A 20,459-nucleotide genomic window follows, 5' to 3' on the forward strand; every position below is an offset into this window, starting at 1 on the left:
TGCCTGTCAGTGATGTCAGATGGTTCAACCGATAGCGCTGTCATAGAAGAGAAGCTAGTATATGTATGATTCTGCCAAAAACAGCTGGTGACTGTGCAGTGTGTGCGGATGCAGTCTGTGGAGAGGGCAGATGCCCAACACATCTCAGAAGCTATATCTTCGCTCATGAGGCAGATTGTTTCAGACCCTGTTGAGACGGCTCATAAATGTTGTTTGTTTTTGCATTTTCTTTTGTCGTCGTCTCCCCCTGGAATGATGTTGGCCAGTAAAATGTCTGTGTGACCGGTGGATTTTTCCATCCACTAGCCATGGTGGCTAGTGCATGGAAAAGTTAATTTCAAGCCCTGATCTGCACTTGGGAGGTATGGTGCAGCGGAGGCAGATTTCTCCCATAGAGCCCCAATGGGCTTCCTGACCGCCTCGTGGAAGGGGAACCCTTCAAAGGCTTTTTTGTCCCTTGCATCGATGATGCTCAGGAAATCATCCTCATCTATACTGGTCTGGGTATTTATCCTCCTCAAAATCAGTATTAGTATAGATCGGTGCAGGAGCCTCTGCATAGTCCTCCGCATCATCGTCAACACCAGGTCGGTCACCTCCAGGGAGTAATGTTGACTATACATATCTGTCAGCGTTGGGAGTACCAGAGACCTCCGCATGTGTTACAGGCTGTGGAGTTCGAGCCTGTTTAAGATTTTACAATTCCCCCATCCACTGGAAGAACTGATCCCTGGTCATGGGAGGCATCGTGATCTGTGAACGATACAACCCAGCAGTGTTGGTTGAAGTCTCCACAGCGGCTGCAGCTGGCTTTGCAGGCGTGTCTCTCTCCCTGCAGTCGCGCCCATGTGCAGATTTACTGGAGCGCTTCTTAGGGGGAGACATGGCAGAGCTTCTTTGTTCCTTCGGGCTGCCCGGTCTTTTTGTAGCCCTTGAGGAGGATGCAGTGTGGAGTTTATCAGATCGCGGAGACAGGGGCAATGGAACTCTTCCCTTCTGTGTCGGAGTATCCAACATGTCAATACACATTAGACAGAAATCCCTACTGCAAGATGGTCATAGTGGGGAACCACACAAAGTACAAACAGAGGGCATGGGGAAGACAAACACACTAAATGAACTAGATGAAAGCCAGCGAAAAGGGAATAAGGAAAGAAAGTGAAAAATTATTATTATATATATATATTTTTTTTTTTACAAACAAAAAAACGCACAAATGCGCACGCCTATACCAAGTCCGTACCAAAGCAATTGCAGGAGAAATTTGGACAACAATGCTTATTTGGAGCAGGGTTTTATGGTGGAAGGATACCGTAAGGACTATATTGCAAGGATCTCTGGGCTAGAGATACGTTTGTTCTCCTGCCAAGCAAAATGGAGACCGGGAGTTCACTCTGTGTTAAGTTCATCAGACGAGGTAAGAATTAATTTTTTTCACCAAGTGTGGCCTGTCAGCAACAGAGGTTACCATCAAAAAGCCTCTAGAACTCTCTGCCAACAATCAATAAACTTAAAAGGGCTTGGAGGTTGACAGAAGTCCAGTATAAAAAAAGGAAAAGATTACTAAAATAGTATTGTCAAATTTAGATGACATTCCTTAAACTACACTTAAGTCACTTTTGTATGTGGCATCCTTGAGTAGTATGTATAGTAATCTTAAACACACTCCCTGTAACAAATGTGTACTATGGCTGAACTAAAAACTCACCAATAAAATAAAATAAACTTCCCCTTTGCTGTCTCCAATATCATGTTTTGTATGCAGACACCTAAAAATTGGCTTCATTACGAATTTTACTTGATCTTTTACAGACACAGTGAATATTCTAATCTTAACAGCACTGTACCATTCCTCTCCTCCCTCCATCTGCCCATCTCTCTCTTCTTGTGCAAGTTCCTGTTCCACCGCCTCCAGCTCAGCAGAGGTCCTTTCCAGCAATGCAGACACAGCATCCTGTTTTACACATAAAAACACAGTGAGTTCTTCTGCAGACACACACACATCAAAAATAAGCGAGACAGTCAAATTGATTTTAAATTATTTAAATTCTAGAGAAACATGGGCTATTTGTAACATATCCCCAATTCTTTATATAAATATAAACCCCAACAGCTGAAACTCCCAATTTCAGATCACAACGGGCACCACAACAGATCATAGACCAATGGAAGGCACTTAGTTTGGAGGGGTTTTCGAATCCGAATTAGGAAGCAGTGTGGTCCAGTGGTTAAAGTCCAGGGCTTGTAACCAGAAGGTCACCGGTACAAATCCCATCTCTGCCACTGACTGACTCACTGTGTGACCCTGAGCAAGTCACTTTACCTCCTTGCTCCACCCTGCGGATGAGATGTTAAATCAATGTCCTATTGTAAGTGACTCTGCATATAATGCACAGTTCAGACCCTACCTCTGTAAAGTGTTTTGTGATGGTGGTCCACTATGAAAGGCGCTATATAAAAATAAAGATATTATTATTATTATTATTATATTATTCATCTTTCTCAAGGAACATTCTCAAAAGTGATGAATCAATAGGCATTTCTGGAGAACAGACTTTGCTGGATATTTCCACCCTAACTTTTCAGCAGGAAATACAGATGTTATCATTGAGAAATGATTAAGCTTATCTCCAGAACAATCTAAACAGCTTGCATTAAATCAGTGTTGTTCTGGCTGCACAGGACAGCGCTTTGAAAGATGTGGTTTAAATGTATTGCTCAAACTTTCTACCTTTTCTGTTCTTTCCCTCACTACCCTTTGTCTTAGTATAGGCATACAATGTGTTACCACTAAAGCATTGGCTGCATGAATTAATATGTTTTTATCTGTAGTATCTGTGAAAGGATTAAGGGAGTATATTTGTAACACTGTACACCACAATTACATTAATTATTATTATTATAATTTATTTCTTTGCAGACGACCTTATCCAGGGCGACTTACAATTGTTACAAGATACCACATTATTTTACATTATACAGATATCACTTTTTTTTTTTTTTTACATACAATTACCCATTTATACAGTTGGGTTTTTACTGGAGCAATCTAGGTAAAGTACCTTGCTCAAGGGTACAGCAGCAGTGTCCCCCACCTGGGATTGAACCCACAACCTTCCGGTCAAGAGTCCAGAGCACTAACCACTACTCCACACTGCTGCCCATACTACTCTGTCAGCTTGAATTTGCGCTGGCATACAAGCTGACAGACTGTAATTGCGTCTTTTAAGATGCTTCTGAAATGAGGCAACTACCCCGTGACTTGAAGCTACATTAACCCCCTTAAATTTGCGGTGATTATCATATCACACTTTATTCTGACCTACAAAATACTTAGCTCTCAATGACTGTTCAAATAAGGATAGACATGAATCTAAATTACATTTAGTCACATTTAATTTCAACACAATTTAGAACCAATAAGATCTTAAGCAACTTTGTGGCTTGGAACTTGGTTTCAGGAGACTAGGTTTCAGGTCACTGCATGGCACACAAGGGGAGGCTTGGGGTTTGATACAGCAAAGTTGTCTCAAACTAGGTCTCCCAGTCTCCTGCAACCAGGTTTCAAGCCACTGTTCCTGAAAAAGTGGCTTTGTGTTGTCACGGAGTGACCCTAAAACCCGTTTCACTTGTACAATATGCGAGCACCTTTTTTGAGTGAAAGTGTAGAGGATACTGCGTAATGTACAAATACAGTACTTTTACTTTAAGAGATCTAGAAAGTTCTAATCTAATTGACAGCTCCGCAAACCAACTGAATTCTTGAATCGATTTTCAAGATGGGCGGGTAGAAAGACTGAAAAAAGAGAAAGAAATCGCCATGATGGTAATTAATTGTGCTGATAAAAAGTGTGAGGTGTGCTTAAAAAAATAGAAAATATTTCAGTTTTTCTTTAAAAAAAAAAAAAAAAAAAAGAGAGTTAATATTGTGATTTTCGGACACTGAACTGGGACTGCGTATTTTTCGAGTTTATTTCATATCTTTTTGAGGAAAAGACTGTCAGTCGAGTTCTTCCGTGCAAAGTTAACCGGAACCAAGTGACACTAGGTTAATGCAGAGGTCAATTTGAACTAAAAGGACTACAGTTGTTTTTCTACAGAAGACAGAGTTCCTGGACAAAACTAAACGGCTGAGGATAGCGTAAGTCTTACCAGCACAGTGAGTTACTGTCTGAAAGAAGCTTTGTGATAAAAGTGAAAGTAAAGAAAAAACGCATTTAAAACAGCAATAGTATTGATTTTTTTGTAGCACACTAAAGTACACTAAATCTTGTTTATTTTGAACTGAAACTGAACTGTGACATTTGAAAAAGTAAATAGTTGTTAGTGCACTGTATTTTGAATTAAATTCAGAAACGGGACTGAGTTTTGTTAGCAGAAATAAAGCTTATATTCTTGATAAAAGAAATGTGTTTGGCCTGAACTAGCAGTATACACTGTGAGGCAAATACAGTTAGCAAGTATTTCTTTGTGAGAGAGAGAGCGTGATTCTGCGCCTGTCGGGAGTGGACGTGGACTGAAGTGAACAACCTTCACCTGGCAAGGGTTGTGTTCAACTTTCAAACGTTCAGGACAGCCACCCGTGTTTCCATTGTGAGGGAGAAGAGCGTTAGGACTGTTAGCCTTATTAGAGGAGCTGCAGTAAATCACCTGGATTCGCCTTTGCCCTGCCAACCCAGTGACATCACCTCAGACGTTCCTGAATACTCAACACTTGATGTGAAGTCTGCAAAAGCATACTATACTGAACTTCTATTATTTCCTTTTTTTGTGCATATAAAAAATATGTTGATTTAGTACTGTAAAAGATTCAGTTTGTGTTTTTAGAGAATTGAAACAGTATTAAGACTGTTGTACAGTCAAAAGTAATTGTTTTGTCTTATTGGAAATACAAAATAATGATTTGCTTATTTTTTTTTCTGGAAACTGAAGTACTGAATTTAAGTAATACTGCTTAGAAAGGTTAATATCATTTGTCATTGACTATTGACATTTATTACTGAGTTGCCAGTAAGACATTCAAAATAATCTGAATTAACCTTACCTTTTCCTTTCTGTAACAACTGATCATTTTCTTTTAATAAATATTGATAGCAATTTGAACTATAGCTATTGTGCAACTGTTATTATTGGTATAGATTTTATTTGTGCATGTATCTTGGAGTAGGGGCGTCTCACCTGTCTTGTGGTATATATTGAAGTATCTGAATTAGAAATACATGTTATAAAATCATTTAAAGTATAAACTGTAACTTTACATATGCAGTGAACCGATTTGTCCTCATCCTTACCTGCTGGTAGTAAAAGCAGTGTTGGAAATGACTAATTGGTTTTGGCCAATGTAGTGGGTTTTTTGATGGTCAGCGATTTAAAAGCCAAGATCCTCTCTATGATGAGCGATCTCTTTAATACTAACAAACGAAATACCTTTCTGATAACAGAAGATAGGAGGACTTTATATAAAATAAACATTTTCTATATAATCACATAAATTAATTAGAACCTGGCAAGAAGAAATGGGAATGAAAAGCATAGGACAGGTTTACTGTGTTAAGTTATAATTTGATCTGAAAGAGTATCAGTAAACTTGCTGAATGAATAGAACCAATTCTGTGACCCCTTCACCTGCTTACAAGCAAAATCAGTACTGGGCATGAAAAAATAGGTTTTGGCAATCAAAGCAAGATTTACTGGTTGTCAGCAGTTTTGAATCCAAGGCCTTTCTATAATGAGCAATATTAACTCTCTTCATTATATCACAGAAATTAATGAAAACTTGGCAGCCGAAGCAAGCATTTCATTTAAATTAGAAAAGCTGTCTACAGTATCAGTTCTTATCGGAAAGGTAACAACTTTAATTGGGATGATGTTTGAGAGCCAAAAAATGACTTCATGCGGTTAATTTGGAAAAGCGCCTGCAGTGGAGTTTCATATCAATTAAAACACTAGCCTTGGCAAATAAACAGGGTGTCTGAAATCTGCTTATGCAGGCGAATTTTTAGAAACAGGAGGTCAGGTTTAGTCCAAGCATGGCACAGTTAAATAAGGCTGTTATATTTAACATGTTCATTATAGCTTAAATTTAAATGAAAATAACTGACCTAAACACTGTATGCTTAGTACTTTCATACAAGGGCATATGATAAAACTCTGTAGTCTTTGTTCAATAAATTGTTAAACACACACACACACACACACACCTGTATATGAAAATAAACTAATCTGAAAAGGTGAAATGATATACTGCTCAGAGGAAATATATTGTAGATATTGTAGGTTAATATAAATCACACAGAAGGTTGATGTTATATATATGTATAAAACAACATCTCTTTTAATACACATATAAATGTGTATTGTATTGTATTACAGCAAATATCCTGTGAACTTCAACTGACTTTTTAGAGAAAGGAGGGGTTCAAAAAGAGAACTGTGAGATCATGTTCCAATATTTTTGGAAATAAGTTATATCCAATTAATATTGAAGGTTGTTATGTAACTCCAATTAGTTTTAAGAAGAGTTGACTGGATCCTTCTAGAATATATCATTAACTCAAAAGATGAGAACTGTCAAGGCAGATTGATAATTGGATTTAATTGCAACTCCTGATGTATTCAATGGAGGGAAAATCCTATATCCCAGAGCCCAGAGCAAGACCCCATTCACCACCATTGAACTTGATCTTGCAAGCTGACGTGGTCCATGCTGAGGGTCTCTGCTCTCATTTATATTGGATGCATTGCTATAAGGTATAGGATTTATATTTTAGCTGTGGCGAGCGATATATTGTATGTTGTAAGACGTAGCTATGGGCGCTTTAGCTTTTTGCATTTTATAGCCTGAAGGCTAAGCATATGATAACCATATTCGTATTAACTGTATTGAAGTATTAATACTGTTAAACCTGTAAAGGCACTGGAAATGCCCAGACTGCCTATTAGCAGGGATCCAAAGTGGCTTGCAACCACTCAATCCATGTAAAGCATTTAATAAACCAAAAAGAGCACTACTACTGCTCTGATTTGTTAAAACTTCAAATTAAATGAGCCTGTGTGATTTTCTTGATTATTAAAAAGTTGTCTGGACATATAGTACGCCCAGTGCACGAACAAAAGCACTTACAGGCGTTTAAAACATATCTGTCCTCCTTAAACGTCTCCCCTATATAAATAAAAAGAGAATGTGCAATTCTGACAGTGTTCCCTCAGCTTTAGAGGGACTTCTATAGCATGCTGCAGAGGTTGTAAATGGAATTATGGGTGAGGTCTTCCCATTGCCATTGCTCCAAGAACACAGGTAGTTACTGAGTGTATGAGTATAGTAACTGCGTGTTTCATTAATTTGTCACTCTTAACCAGCCTGCAACTCTGGTGTGCAAAATCAAAAGGTACAGCTCTAGTATAGCAGGGGTGGCATGTAGAGCTGGACGAGAATTACAAGTATTTGTAGCTAACAACATTATTCCATAAATCTCACCTGTCATGCAATTCCATTCTCTATATAGGTCTCAAATGTGCAGTTTTGAAAGAAATACAAGTTATAGTGAACATGTTTCTTCATTTTAAAACAACTGGTACTAAACTAGGTTAAAGAAAGTTCTCAGTTTGCTTGCTTTGCCTTCCAGGAAGTCTGGTACTGCTTCCTGGGTCATTTCTAAAACATATGTTTCTTTCAAAACTGCATACCGTAAAACTTCAATTAAAATGCCTCCGGCATTTATTTACAATATTTGCCAGCAGACTCGGCGCGTATTGGAGACAGGCGATTATTTGATACCGGTGTTTATATTAGATCTCTAGCTTCACATGCTTTCATGCAGTCATTGAGAAGCCGCTAACACACAACCTTGTAGCAACATCGTAACTCAATTTAAACATTCCAGCAACTTTGTTAAAAGGTTGTGTGTCAGTGGGAACTAAGTAACAGTTTTGTTTTATAACAAAATGACACTGTATTGTACACCAAGTATAAAGTGAAAGTATTATTACAGTCTTTTTATATGCACTGGTTAACAAGGATACGGTATGCAAAACGTTGGAAAATGAACAAACAGAAATACGAATTTGTATTTAAAAACAGAATTAGATCTACCATTGTTAATAATAATAATAATAATAATAATAATAATAATAATAATAATACAAGCTTCTAAAATGTTTTTAAAAACTAACAATAGAAGCAATAAGTATCATTATCAAAAATGATTTATTTATTAATCTCAAACTTGCACATTGTTAATACAACAAAACCCGTTAATAACAGGTTTGTATCTGGCCTACTTTCAGCACGCTTAAAATGGTCAAAACTTTTAATAACGTAATAACTGCATTATACAAATATGCATTACATGTAGGCCTACCTTAAAGTACGTTTTCTATTATTCTTATTTATTAATCCTGAGAGTCACTTTTATCGCTGTCATTTATTAGCAGTTGATTACGCTCAAGCTTCTCCTCATCTTCCACAGCTTCAATGACAGAGACCCGGCGTTCAATAGAGACCCGGCATTTATTTACAATATTTGCCAGCAGACCCTGCGATTATTTGAAGTTTTACGGTATTTGAATCTTGTTAGCAACAGCAAAACCATACTTACTAAATCCACAACGCCCAAGTGCTGATCAGGGAGTACCAGAGCTATTTCTTCATTTTTTTCGGCTTCATTCGTTTGGCTTGAGATATTCTTACAAGGCAACAAGTTGTACCAGTGGCTTGAGATTTCACCAGACAACAAAAGGTCTGCTAAGCTTATCTGCATTCCAGCCTGTAAGGTGAATGACATTTAAGGTGCATAAGGCAGACAGTTTCAACACACTTGTTTAGACGATCATTTTTTGAAAGTTTTGTCATCACAAAACTCTTGTCCTACCACATTGTACCTGTAACCCAAAACGTAATTCTGCGATTGGAGTGAAAGGTTACTTAGGACTTTCAAAATAGAGACTGACAACAAGCCTCACTCTGAAATAGTCAAATAACTGTACAGTATTCCAGCAAGCAATTACATGACATCTTGATTAAAGAATGTGTATTTGATTTTCAGTATAAGTTAAGGATTTTCTTACATTCAACAACTCGTTTTACTTGTAAACATACATGACCTCTCTTTATGTACTGTCATTCCAATATTGCTTGTCACAAAATATCAGGAGCACATACCAGACATTCTTCCTGGCAGGTGTTGCCCACAGTGCAGACATCTAATCTCAGGGTCTTCTGCTGCAGAATGACCTGGGATACTGCGACCCTGAAGATTTCATTGAAGGCAATGGTGTCTGCCATAGTGAGGACTTTAGTGCGGAACAAGCAGCTGGTGTCATTTGAAGAGGGAAGTAAGGCAACTCTAAAGTACCTGCAATTCCATCAGAGAAAACAGGACAATGTGATTTTCACATGCACAATCCATTTCTTTAGAAAAAGTTCACACAATTTAAACACTGCCAAATAAGAACCATTCTACAATTCACATGAGCATTTGTCAGAGATGTTTTAAAAGATTTTATCGTACATGACTTGGTGTATTTTATGTACAGTACATCGTGATAATGAAACACAAGGCACAATAAAACCTTAACCTTAACCAAGTGCAAAAACAGCAGAAGTTTATTTACTCTCATGCATGGCGACCTCATACGGGGATGGGGAAAAAAAACAAAAAAAAAACACTTGTCTTTATATGGGGTGCCATTTTTCCCCCCATATAAAGCAATGGAAAAAAAAGACTTTTTCCAATTTTCAATATTTCATGCATGAGTTAATAGGTGCAAAGACTGTGGACTATGAAAGTCATCTGGTTTTCCAGTTCTACTTCTGTACATTAGAACACAATCTGTTTTTTTTTTTTTTCTGTGCACTTATTTAAATAAATCATTCATCACAAGAAGTCTCATTTTTTAAAATGCCTATACTTACATTTTTGTACCATGTGGCACCTGAAGAGTGGTCTGATTTCGCATCTGCATTATGATTATTACAAAACTGAAATTAGTAGCATCATATCTATAGAAGGAGGAGGAGGAAGAGGAGGAGAGAAACTGAGTAAGTACAATAAGAGTAATTAATTACTATTTCCATTAAGGAACAAATAATTAGATATACCGTGATCAAATTACAATAATTAGTACTTATTTACAGAGTCAGAGGACAAATTAAAAATCTGGCACAGTGTTAAAAAACTAGGAGACTTTTTGAGCGTTTAATTCATTTGTCATTGATGGGGGCCTAACAGTAAGAAGCAGTTAATTGTCCAATGCAGTACTTTTTTTGTTTTTGTTTTTAATAGAAACTCTTACTTGAGTCCAATCTGAACTTGAGCTGCCTCTAAGGCTGTGAGATCATCTTCAATATAAACCGTGTCTTCCACTTCAACTGACCTGATAACAAGAAAGGGGAGAGACAGTGTTGGTTTTACCACTTTATAATATAGTTTGCCATATTTACACAGAAACGTATTGATTTATTTTTGCACAGTAGTTTTGCAGTTGTAGCATGCTTTACCCGTGGTTATACTATGCATTTACCATAGTTTACCATGTTTATTAAAATGCTTTGCCATTACATTTTTTTTTACAATGCTTACCTCTGTTTTCACTATGCTTTATTATTCTTTACTATGCTTTTACTTTTATAAGGGAGTGTATTCTTTAAAAAAAAAAAAAAAAATGGTGAATGACATCTTTGTCGAGAGACCAACTGTTTCCATGGAACTAATTAATTATTGGTTAATTAATTTCCAAACTTGATCAAATGTAATCTGAATCCGATGGCAGTTGGGGTCTGTGGAAGGGTGGGGGTATTCACTGACACGGGAGACAGAAGATTTTATTTGTAAACACCGCACAGGTGCCCAGATTTATTTATTTTACTTCTTTATTTTTTTATTTAGATTAGCCCGCAGAGGGCGCTGTTGTCCGTGGTCTGGATACTGCCGACAGTAAACCAGGACCACGGGGTTACCAACACAGGTACCCCAATCCGTGCACCTTCAAGTGCTCAAAAATAATAATGAAAACAGAAGGCGAAAGAAAAAGGGAAAATAAAACACAGTAATAAAACTACAAACAAAAGTGCTGCTTATGCAGTGCCCCCACTGCCGCTAAGCCGGTCAGCACGGGTCTCCGTCCTACACTCAGCTGTGCCTATACACTGGGGTTGGCCAGGGTTCCCCGTACCTCTACACACGTCCCCTCGGGTACGTATTTATTTATATTGCTCTGTGAAAATTTTTTTTTTTTTTTTTTATGAAAGGCTGTCCCCTCAGTCGGGCTCGCCTGCTCCTTGTTTCACTCTGGCCTCTTCTGCCAGCGACACTGTATTTCCCCCAACATGGCCACCCGAGTGCACAACCAAGCCAGTTCTTATGGGCCAAGCAGTCTCCCAAGGCCCGCCCCTCAGCCACTCAGAGAGAGGGAAAGCACACACACACTCTTCCCCACCTCTCCGTGTCATCGCCATGGCCGACAGGCGGATCCCACGAGACTGCTGCCCTCTACCTGCAGTAATACGAATGTGCCAGACAGTCAGTCCAGATCTCCCCTGTTACAGGGTCATATGTCAAATGCAGCCCAGTTTGTGGTGGACAGATGTCCCAATTAATTTGAAGAGGAGAGAAGACTTGAGAAAATAGGCACATTCATATTTAAAAGAAGATTTTGCATGATTTTATTACAATGGAAACAGATCTAGTGTAGGAGGTTCAGAGTGAAGGCAAACAAAGGAAACATTGGTCATTTTTTTTCTCTGTATCCGATCATACGTACTGTTTGACAGACGCTTCATATACGCCACTGTCTCCAGCAACCGACTCGTCAGATACAGCTGCAGACACGCACGCCGTCTTCCCTTCAAGTAAATGACCTGCACCTCTTCTTTGCAAATCAGAATCTGTGCAGAGATTAAAAACACAATTTTCCTTTAATTATGTTACCGTTGCCAAGTTTTTAAATTCTAAGCAACATGCAGAGATTGTGTATCTACCTGAGATGAATGCCTAGCTGGGAAGGAATCCAGAACTACAGACATCTCAAATAACAAGATTGCCTTGTTTACTTGACATCAATGTATTGTGTAAAAACTGCATTGTACATTTTATAAAAAAAATAGGTCAATCAAATAGTACATTGTAGGACAGCAAATATATGTATTTTTTTCTTTTCTAATACTTTGAACAATCTTGTGGTAGTTTGGACCACTTGACTTAACAGTGGCCGTCTTAAACTTACATTTTAAAACAATTGCAAGTATGTTAAATAACTTAAATTTAGAAAGCATGTTTCCTTTGACTTTGTGAAAGGCACATGCATATATGGTACCCACAGGAACGTTTAAAAGAGTTCAGTAGATCTGTGCATCATGCTATCTTAGGGACAAAAAAATAGATGTAAAACATTGAAAAATATCTCAAAATGGCACCTGTGTGCCATTTTCTCAATCTCTCTACATATATAAAAAAAATATTACCAAATTTTTTTTTGTCATTTTAAAATTAAGCTTGGCACTGTATACAAATATCTTTAAAATGATACCAAAACGATCAGCAGATTGTAAAACAAAACATATATTTTCATACATATTTTTTTTAAAACAGTGACTGTACTCATGCTGAATGCACCTTATAGCACCTTCCATTATTAAAGTCACCCCAAGGCCCTTTACAAGAAGAGCATTAGGTAACAAGTGACATATACAGCCTGTCACAGTATCATGAAAAAGTAGGCAGGTGCCTCCATATACCCCAAGATTTAGATTCCATTGCTACTCTTTGTGCTAATTAATGACCTTAACAAGTTTAACCTCATTCTCAATTGGACAAGCGATTCTCTAGATATGCAGACATACAGATGTACGGCCACCTAATATATCCTAGTCGCCAGGAATGCGCATATAGAGCGGAGGGATTATACATAAATGATTCGATAATAAATAAATCACAAGATAATGCATCATTGAGCTAAATAAGACTGTGAGAATTGTGTATCCACAGCAGAACAGAAAACACCCAGTAGAGGGTAGAAATGCTTAAAAAAACAAGACCAGGAATAATTTACAGGAAGTCTCCAATGGCATTAACAGTTTGAGTCCTTCCAGGTTTCCTGTGAACCTTAACTATTATAAAAGCTTGAATGACTCCATGATTGTCTAAATGCAAAATCTGCATGAAAGCTGCTTCAAATTGATTTTAATGACTGACTTAAAAAAATAGAAGGTTACTACAGTATTTTGCATTCATGTTGTAACACTGCAGTTGCAACGTAGTTACCCTGTCTACTGCATCAGGGCTCTACGTTTAGATTTTGAACTACTGGCCCCTTGGGCCACTGAGCTAGTGTTTTTACTGGACCGGATGGAATTTTCTCTGGCCCAGTATATTTATATATTTTATTCATGATGGTTTTCAGTATGTTTCTAACTGTTTATGGTAACCAAAGAGAGCCCACATCTCAAAATAAAGTGGCTAAACGAAGCCTTTGAATATATACTTCAGCCATTTAACATGCACACATTTGTGTGCTTGTCAGAAAATGTAAATACTATTAAGATTTGAAAATGTATGTGTGCAAATGATACTCATTTTTTCATAAGCAAACCCACAACCGAGCTGTTACCATATGGTCACAGCAACGCTAAAACTGAATTATAATAATCCTAATTAGGGATGGGTCAGTGTAGTTGAAAATAAAAAATAAAAAAACTATTCTAATAGCATATTACATATTCGAGTACACAAAACAGCCTTATAAATTAGTTACTAGTAGAAACAAACACATCTATTTTTTTTTAATGCTGACGCTTAAAAGTGTTATGTCAATCTTAAACCTGTTATTTGCATATTAAACATAAGGACCCTAATTAATTATGCAATCCTTGTAACAGCAACATTCTACAGTAATCATATTCTGTTTGAAATTGTTGCCAATTTTATTGCCTTGTTTTTAGCTAACGTTAACAGATCCCTGCTTGAGTTCCTCTGTGTAATGACTGTACACAGCAGCTTCTGCAGCTATTGCTAGCCAGTCGTGAAACAGCTTCTGGGAGCATGGCACTGGCGAACTTTCAATGTGTGAACTGAAATAAAATAATGTATATAGTAAGTGCTAAAAGAAGTAATCTAAACTTGGGTTACATTGAAATTAGAAAGGTAATTTAACGTTATGATGAATATAAAGACATACTAAATGTTAAGCAGAACAACGCAGTGACTGATAAGAAAAGGCAAGATACTTCCAGCTGGAAAGGAGTTCTTTTTTAACTCTGGACTGCAGTTCAATGTAAAACAGCTACTGTTGACTTTCCGTGAATTGATGGAGTAACGCCAACATTTGCACTGACAATTAAAAGTACAACCAGGTATACTTGTTTTAGCAGGTTATAATATTTACACTATTGAGATTATTTTATAAATATTTGTTAGAATTAAAAAGATGTAGAATATTTAGGTTGCTATACGATAAGTGTTATTTTATTCTGAATACACTACAGCAAAAAATTATTATTTGTTGGTTTGCGCAATATTATGCTACTGTTGCTTTAATTGGAAGAGATACGCACTGTGACGTTGCTGCTCATTGAGTTCTGTATTTTAATTCAGTAAACAAAAGGATTGCACCCTGTGTATTCAAATAGGAAACTATTCTAAATTTCCATCCCTAATCGTAATAAATACTATTAAAACAATATTCATAATACAAAATAATAACAATCCTTCTCAGAGTGTTGTCGTTTGTGTCGCCTCTCCCAAGTCAGTACCAGTCTTGCTGCCGAGTCCTGGAAAGATTGTGAATGGCATTTTTGATCTGAACACATCTGATCCGAAATCAAAGTTAGACAATTCGATCACGTATCTGGGTGTCGATCGGGACATCTTACTGTGAGACTGGATATGATGTAAACGAAATGTTGAATTCACAACAAACAAAGCTGCTGTTTTATCTGCAAGTCTGAGAAACTGACGCCAAACAAGGCAGAACATTACCTTTTTTTCACTGTCATAATGGAGCCACATGAAGCCTCCACTCAAAATGTTCGTTTTCATTTTTTTTTCATAATTATTCTTTGATTTATTGATTTCAGCGCTTTCCTTTTGGCTTATTGGTTGCTTAGTTGCAGAAAACTCATAAAAGATTTGCCATGTCGCGGGAGTACCAACACAGCACTTCGGTACGCAGTCTCATATTCTGACTGTACAACAAATATGACGTGCGGCCGGAAAGTTAGGATTAGTTCGTAGTTATGTTTCTAAAAAATGGTTTGTAAATTAGTTTTCAGCTTTTTGGCACGCTGACCCATTTTCCTGGATTCATGAAACGGAAGCCACGTGCACTATATATATTATACTAGTTAAATGTAACCGGCCCAGTCGGGCCTGTGGTGCCAAACTGCGATCTCTTCCGGATTTTTCCAGGTAATAAAAAAACCTGGAAGGACCAATAGGGATGATGGGCAAGGCAACAACCTAAATTTTGCTCTATATCCTGATATAATCTGTCATCCATTTACAACAAACCACATTACTGAAGCTACAGAGCTATGAACAGAGTTATATTATAGGCATAAAATGTACCTGAAAGAACACAAGGAAAGTGTGTGTGTCTGCACCAAAACCTTGAGCAAGTAATGTAAATCGATATAACAGATATACATAATCGTGTTGAAGATGATAATGGCTGAAAAGTATGGTAGAGTGGGATGTTGTAGACACAAAAACTAGTGTTGCTTTGCAGTGCATAAGAGTGGCATACCTTCCCGTAATGTGGAGAGGGGACGCCCGAGTTCTTCACTGTGCTCCTTGTCTCCAGGGAGAAACTGTCCGGCTCCTGTTCCACAGTCTAATAAAATGTGGTTCTCATAAAAGTCTAGGCCTGCAAAGTCTTCTGCAATTTCACAGTCCTCAAAGTCTGTGGTTACAGAGTCTTGTGTCGACTGTAAAAAGGCTCCCTCCATGACAAGGGGTGACCTGGGAGGGGACAGGGAGGACAACGAGGACCTGGAGGAAAGCGACGTCATCGATTTGGAAGGCTCTGTGGACTTTACCGTGTGGCACAGAGCAGGGGATTCAGAAGAGTCTGTGAAGCGCAAGTTGCCGTGGGACTTGACCACCTCGTTCTCATGAATGGTGGTGATGGGTCCCGAGGGAATGTAACCAGTCTTTTCCTGCAGCATTAGGTCCAGTTTGTACTGGTAGTCCAGGTCCGTGTTCTGATCTGCTTGGTTGTAGTAGAGATCGGTGGAACTAAGGGAGTTGAGAGAGCCCCTGCTGGAGGTGTTGAGGGAACCTCGGCTGGACGCCAGTGAGCCCAGGCTGCTTCCTGAAGACACAGACAATGTGCTAGCAGATAGGCTGGGGGAAAAAAGGAAAATAATTTAGATGTTAACTTATTGGCACAATCACTAAAGGTTTTCTCAGACAGCTTGATGAAGAACTTGTAACAAAGCAGGAAAAAGAGCAGTCAATACATTAAGTTTATAATCTTGTAGGAGTAGGAAGAACATATATTTTTAATATTCATCTATTCTTTAAAGATTAGATGAATATTCTAATATTTTACCTTTTTAACAAAGGATAGGCACAAACATGCATATCTTTTTTTCATTTTAGGCAATGCTTGTTGTAATTCAGATATCTGGATATTTGTCAGAGTACTATGAAATTGCAAACTTGTAGCCACAAATCAGTGTTGTTGCATGCAAAGCTGGAAATGGTTTATGGTTTCCCACTGGCAAATTTAAATACTGTGCATGTTTTTGTACCAACACACATTCATGGTAATGACAGTTATTTGAAATGCTGACAGAAAGTCAGTGGAAGTAGAAGAAACAGACTTTCTGTAATTCTTTTCATGTTTGTCCAGGTATCTATTAACTTCATCTCTAGCCTAAACTAAAATTAATTCCTGATCAAGATCCCCCCCCCCCCCCCCACCACCACCACACACAGTTTTTAACGCAATTAATTTAACTTATAAACTGATACAGCATACAGGGGTGCCAAGTGTACCAATTATTGGTGCCTACAATGTAGTAGATCTTTTTTATTAGGTAGTCCAAGATTAGGTATAAAAACGGGGCCTGTAAAACCATACATTACTGTTTCAGTGCAATATGTGCAAAATTCTTCTCTGACAGCTTTTGTTTCTTTTTAGTTTTTGAATTGTATCCATAAATGACCCTAATCCCCCCTGGATGTGTACTGCCCCTGTGGACAACCTTGTTCTTTTAGATAAAAACCATCAAAAAAAGAGTAAGACATTCCCCTGCTATTTTCAGAATATGTTAGAAAGCCTCACCTTTTAAGCTGCGAATGTAAGAGCATCGCAAGTCTTGTGGACTCTTCCAATTTCTGCATCAACTCCCTTCTCTTCTCTTGTAATTTCAATCTAAGAGAGAAGAAAAAATGTAAGAGGCTGCAGGGACTTGGCTTTTCAAGCATAAAAGGTAAGTAGGTGTTGGTAGTACTTTTGTTTTTAATTACAGGCACATTATACACTGTACAGGAGCCACAGGAACTCCCAGTTTTTCAAACAGATACACTTTTTAAAAATGCTGCCTCATTCTCATGAAATTAGCTGGCTTTACACTTGCAATGTGTGCCAACATGTATATGTTCAAGGATGAGCTGGGACATTGGTCTTTTAAAATCTGCTATTAGCTGTTGTGTTGCTGCTACTATGTATTATGCTACTGCCACATATTATGCACTGTTTTTTTTTTTTTTTTACTGCATAGCATGTCTTATGCATATCTCTAAATTTAAACAGGGTCTGATTCCAAACCAGGTAGCAGCACACTCACCTCTGAGCTAGTGCCTGGCTGGGTGTGCTCTTGACAGAGAGCAAGTCCTCTTCTAGTTTTTGGCGCTCAGTCTCCAGGTGTTCGAGCTCGTCCTGCGTGCGTCGACGGGGAGTCACAAACTGCAGCTCCTTCAGGAGCTCCTCCTTCTCATTGATCAGCATCAGCTTCTCCTTCTCCACATCCAGGGCGCCCGGCCACGCCTCACTCTCCATCTTCGCCAGCTCAATCTTCAGATTAGCCATGCTAGAAGCAAAACAAAGCATCAGCTCCAGTTCCCTCCTACTCAGAATACCGATGTAGGGTCAGTCGATACACATTGATTCCAGAAGAGGCATTATTAACATCTTAAGGAATCATATTAAAAGCCTGTTGCCACATTCATTTCATAACTGAACAACATTTCCACATTTACCCCCAGTAGCAATCTGTTGTGCTGCTAGAAAGAGTGTCATATCTTAAAATAACCAGCAGGTGGTGCTATTTATTTGTGAATTACAGTAACAATGGGAATGATGGAATGCACAAAATAAAACATTAACCCACCTCTCTACTGTGTAACCAGACAACACATTTTAAACAGCTTTGTTAGCCACAGCATACTTTGCTAGGTTAGAAGGTACAAAAAAGCCTTGTGTCCATATATAGCCTTGAAACTACATTATGTATTTAAATTTTTATACAACCTCTCAGCTAAATCAAGGTAACAGAGCTTTATGAATCAAGTAAATTGGTGTTTAAAACATTTCTTTACACAGGACCAACAACACCAGGGACAGAATACATATACAATCTATAGGAACTGTCAAATGTCAATTACCTCTGCTGTTGCATATAGTCATACTTTAACCAATTGCTGGGTAATGTGCTTGATTTTGCATGACAGAGCAATGACAGCTCTCATAACATCAATGAAGTTAAGGATGATAGATATAACAACATCTAAAAATAATGATAATGGCAATGCCAGCTAGATTTATATGGATGTAGAGATCATGAATATTGAGTTCTGTTAACCTTTGAAGATTGATCTAGTCATTTCCAAGCCAGAATTGGGGTTAAATCAAGTTCTGAATACACAATTAGCCCTCAGTACTCTTCACCAGTCAAGCTGCTGCTGCTGCTGCTGCTGCATTCTCATTTCAAACGGGTAGCAACAACAGGGATGTTTCTGAGGACTGGGATACTGATAGAAATACCTTCGCTTGGCTTCTTCATACTGCAGACTTAGCCTGACCTTTTCAGCGAGGTTCCACCTGCTTCTCAAGCCAAGCTGTAACACAGACAAAGAGAACAAGCATAAGCCACTGACTGAGCACAACTAGATAGCAAAAAACTATCTGCGATAACAGATAACAGATAACAGTGTCTATAGGTCACCTGGAGCAAATTACATCTTTCCATGTCCTGTGATTAGCAATTACCTTTAGTAATTACTCCCAATGTTAGCATCTCAATGGTTTTCCAATAGCCTCAATGCAAAATATATGTACCTGTGACAACCCTATTTCTTTTACACTTTTACAGTATGATATATAATGTTATCCTATTCACCAACCTTCCCCCCCCCCCCCCCACCCCATGTATTTTTTGAGACTGTAGCATTCTCTAATCACATGATCAGGATTTTCACTGAAAAACATCACATGTAACTGCTTTCATTGGCTGGTTTTAATACCATTAAAAACCCTATCTCCCTCCCAATTAGCATTCTACTGTGAAAATCAGCCCAGCTTGTGTGATATCGTGCACCATAAGCAGCTTATTTCCCAGGATGACCTGTACTTGACTTGGATTTCTATCATATGCTTCAATACAAAGCACAAGCATTTCAAAAAGCCTGAGAAGGGGGAAATTCTTTGGCGCAGCAAGGAAAAACACTTTGCATGACGTATTACAGGGGAGAGAATGACGGCAGCAACACCCATTTTTAACTTTTTGTATGTACATCAAAAAAAAAAAAAAAAGTGCAAAACCTATCATTTAATTTCCCTAAAATATCCCAGAATTTACAGGGAAACTTTTGTTTTCAGATAAAACAGCACTGGTTGAGAAGACACCAAATCACAATAATTTTTAGAGGATAAACCTTATCTCACACAGGACTGCAAGACAACATTGCATACATTGCTTCTGTTGTTTTGATTTGTTGTGCATATCAAATCAAACCACTGTAACTGAAAATTTTAGAAAATTGTCCAACTAGGCAAATAAGTGATTGTCTAATTTAATTGATGACTTTAATAGGCCACACATGCAATTCATTTAAAATAGTAAGAGAAAAGGAACACATAGCCACAAATGGTAAAATGCAGGAGACTTTTTAGAAGTTGTTTAAGATGCCTAATTAAAACACAGAGCGGTCTAACATTTTCACACACGAGTGCCTATTATTTCTATGTCGCTGATTGCTGACCGAAAATTGAAATTATCACACTCAAATTTTCATGCAGGTAGATATATAAAGGATATAAATGACAAATCTTGAGGTGTTCCAATACATTTGCACACCAAATGTATATCAAAAAAATAAATTCTGTCTGGTCTCAAACCCTGCTCCTTGATCTGCACATTTTCAAAAACTGTAAGAGCCGATTGACTCACTAGCTTCTACATAACATCAGGAGGCAGTTTATAAGGGGATGGTGATGCAAACACTTTCAGTAAAACCCTC

At 37.9% G+C, this 20,459-nt stretch overlaps 1 protein-coding gene across 1 annotated transcript in view; it reads right to left on the reverse strand.

Annotated features, from left to right (window-relative positions):
* LOC117421548 (protein WWC2-like) overlaps positions 1 to 20,459 on the reverse strand; it is a 69,906-nt gene that overhangs the window by 13,793 nt on the left and 35,654 nt on the right. The window contains exons 8-17 of the mRNA XM_034036071.3: positions 18,985 to 19,058; positions 17,789 to 18,031; positions 17,284 to 17,373; positions 15,739 to 16,337; positions 11,761 to 11,884; positions 10,294 to 10,374; positions 9,914 to 10,000; positions 9,161 to 9,353; positions 8,598 to 8,765; positions 1,848 to 1,954 (exon numbers count right to left, since the gene is read on the reverse strand). Coding sequence (XP_033891962.3) covers positions 1,848 to 1,954; positions 8,598 to 8,765; positions 9,161 to 9,353; positions 9,914 to 10,000; positions 10,294 to 10,374; positions 11,761 to 11,884; positions 15,739 to 16,337; positions 17,284 to 17,373; positions 17,789 to 18,031; positions 18,985 to 19,058 — 1,766 coding nt within the window. The remainder of the gene's footprint in view (positions 1 to 1,847; positions 1,955 to 8,597; positions 8,766 to 9,160; positions 9,354 to 9,913; positions 10,001 to 10,293; positions 10,375 to 11,760; positions 11,885 to 15,738; positions 16,338 to 17,283; positions 17,374 to 17,788; positions 18,032 to 18,984; positions 19,059 to 20,459) is intronic.

Source organism: Acipenser ruthenus, chromosome 1, assembly GCF_902713425.1.
Source record: "Acipenser ruthenus chromosome 1, fAciRut3.2 maternal haplotype, whole genome shotgun sequence".
NCBI classification, from domain to species: Eukaryota; Metazoa; Chordata; class Actinopteri; order Acipenseriformes; family Acipenseridae; genus Acipenser; species Acipenser ruthenus.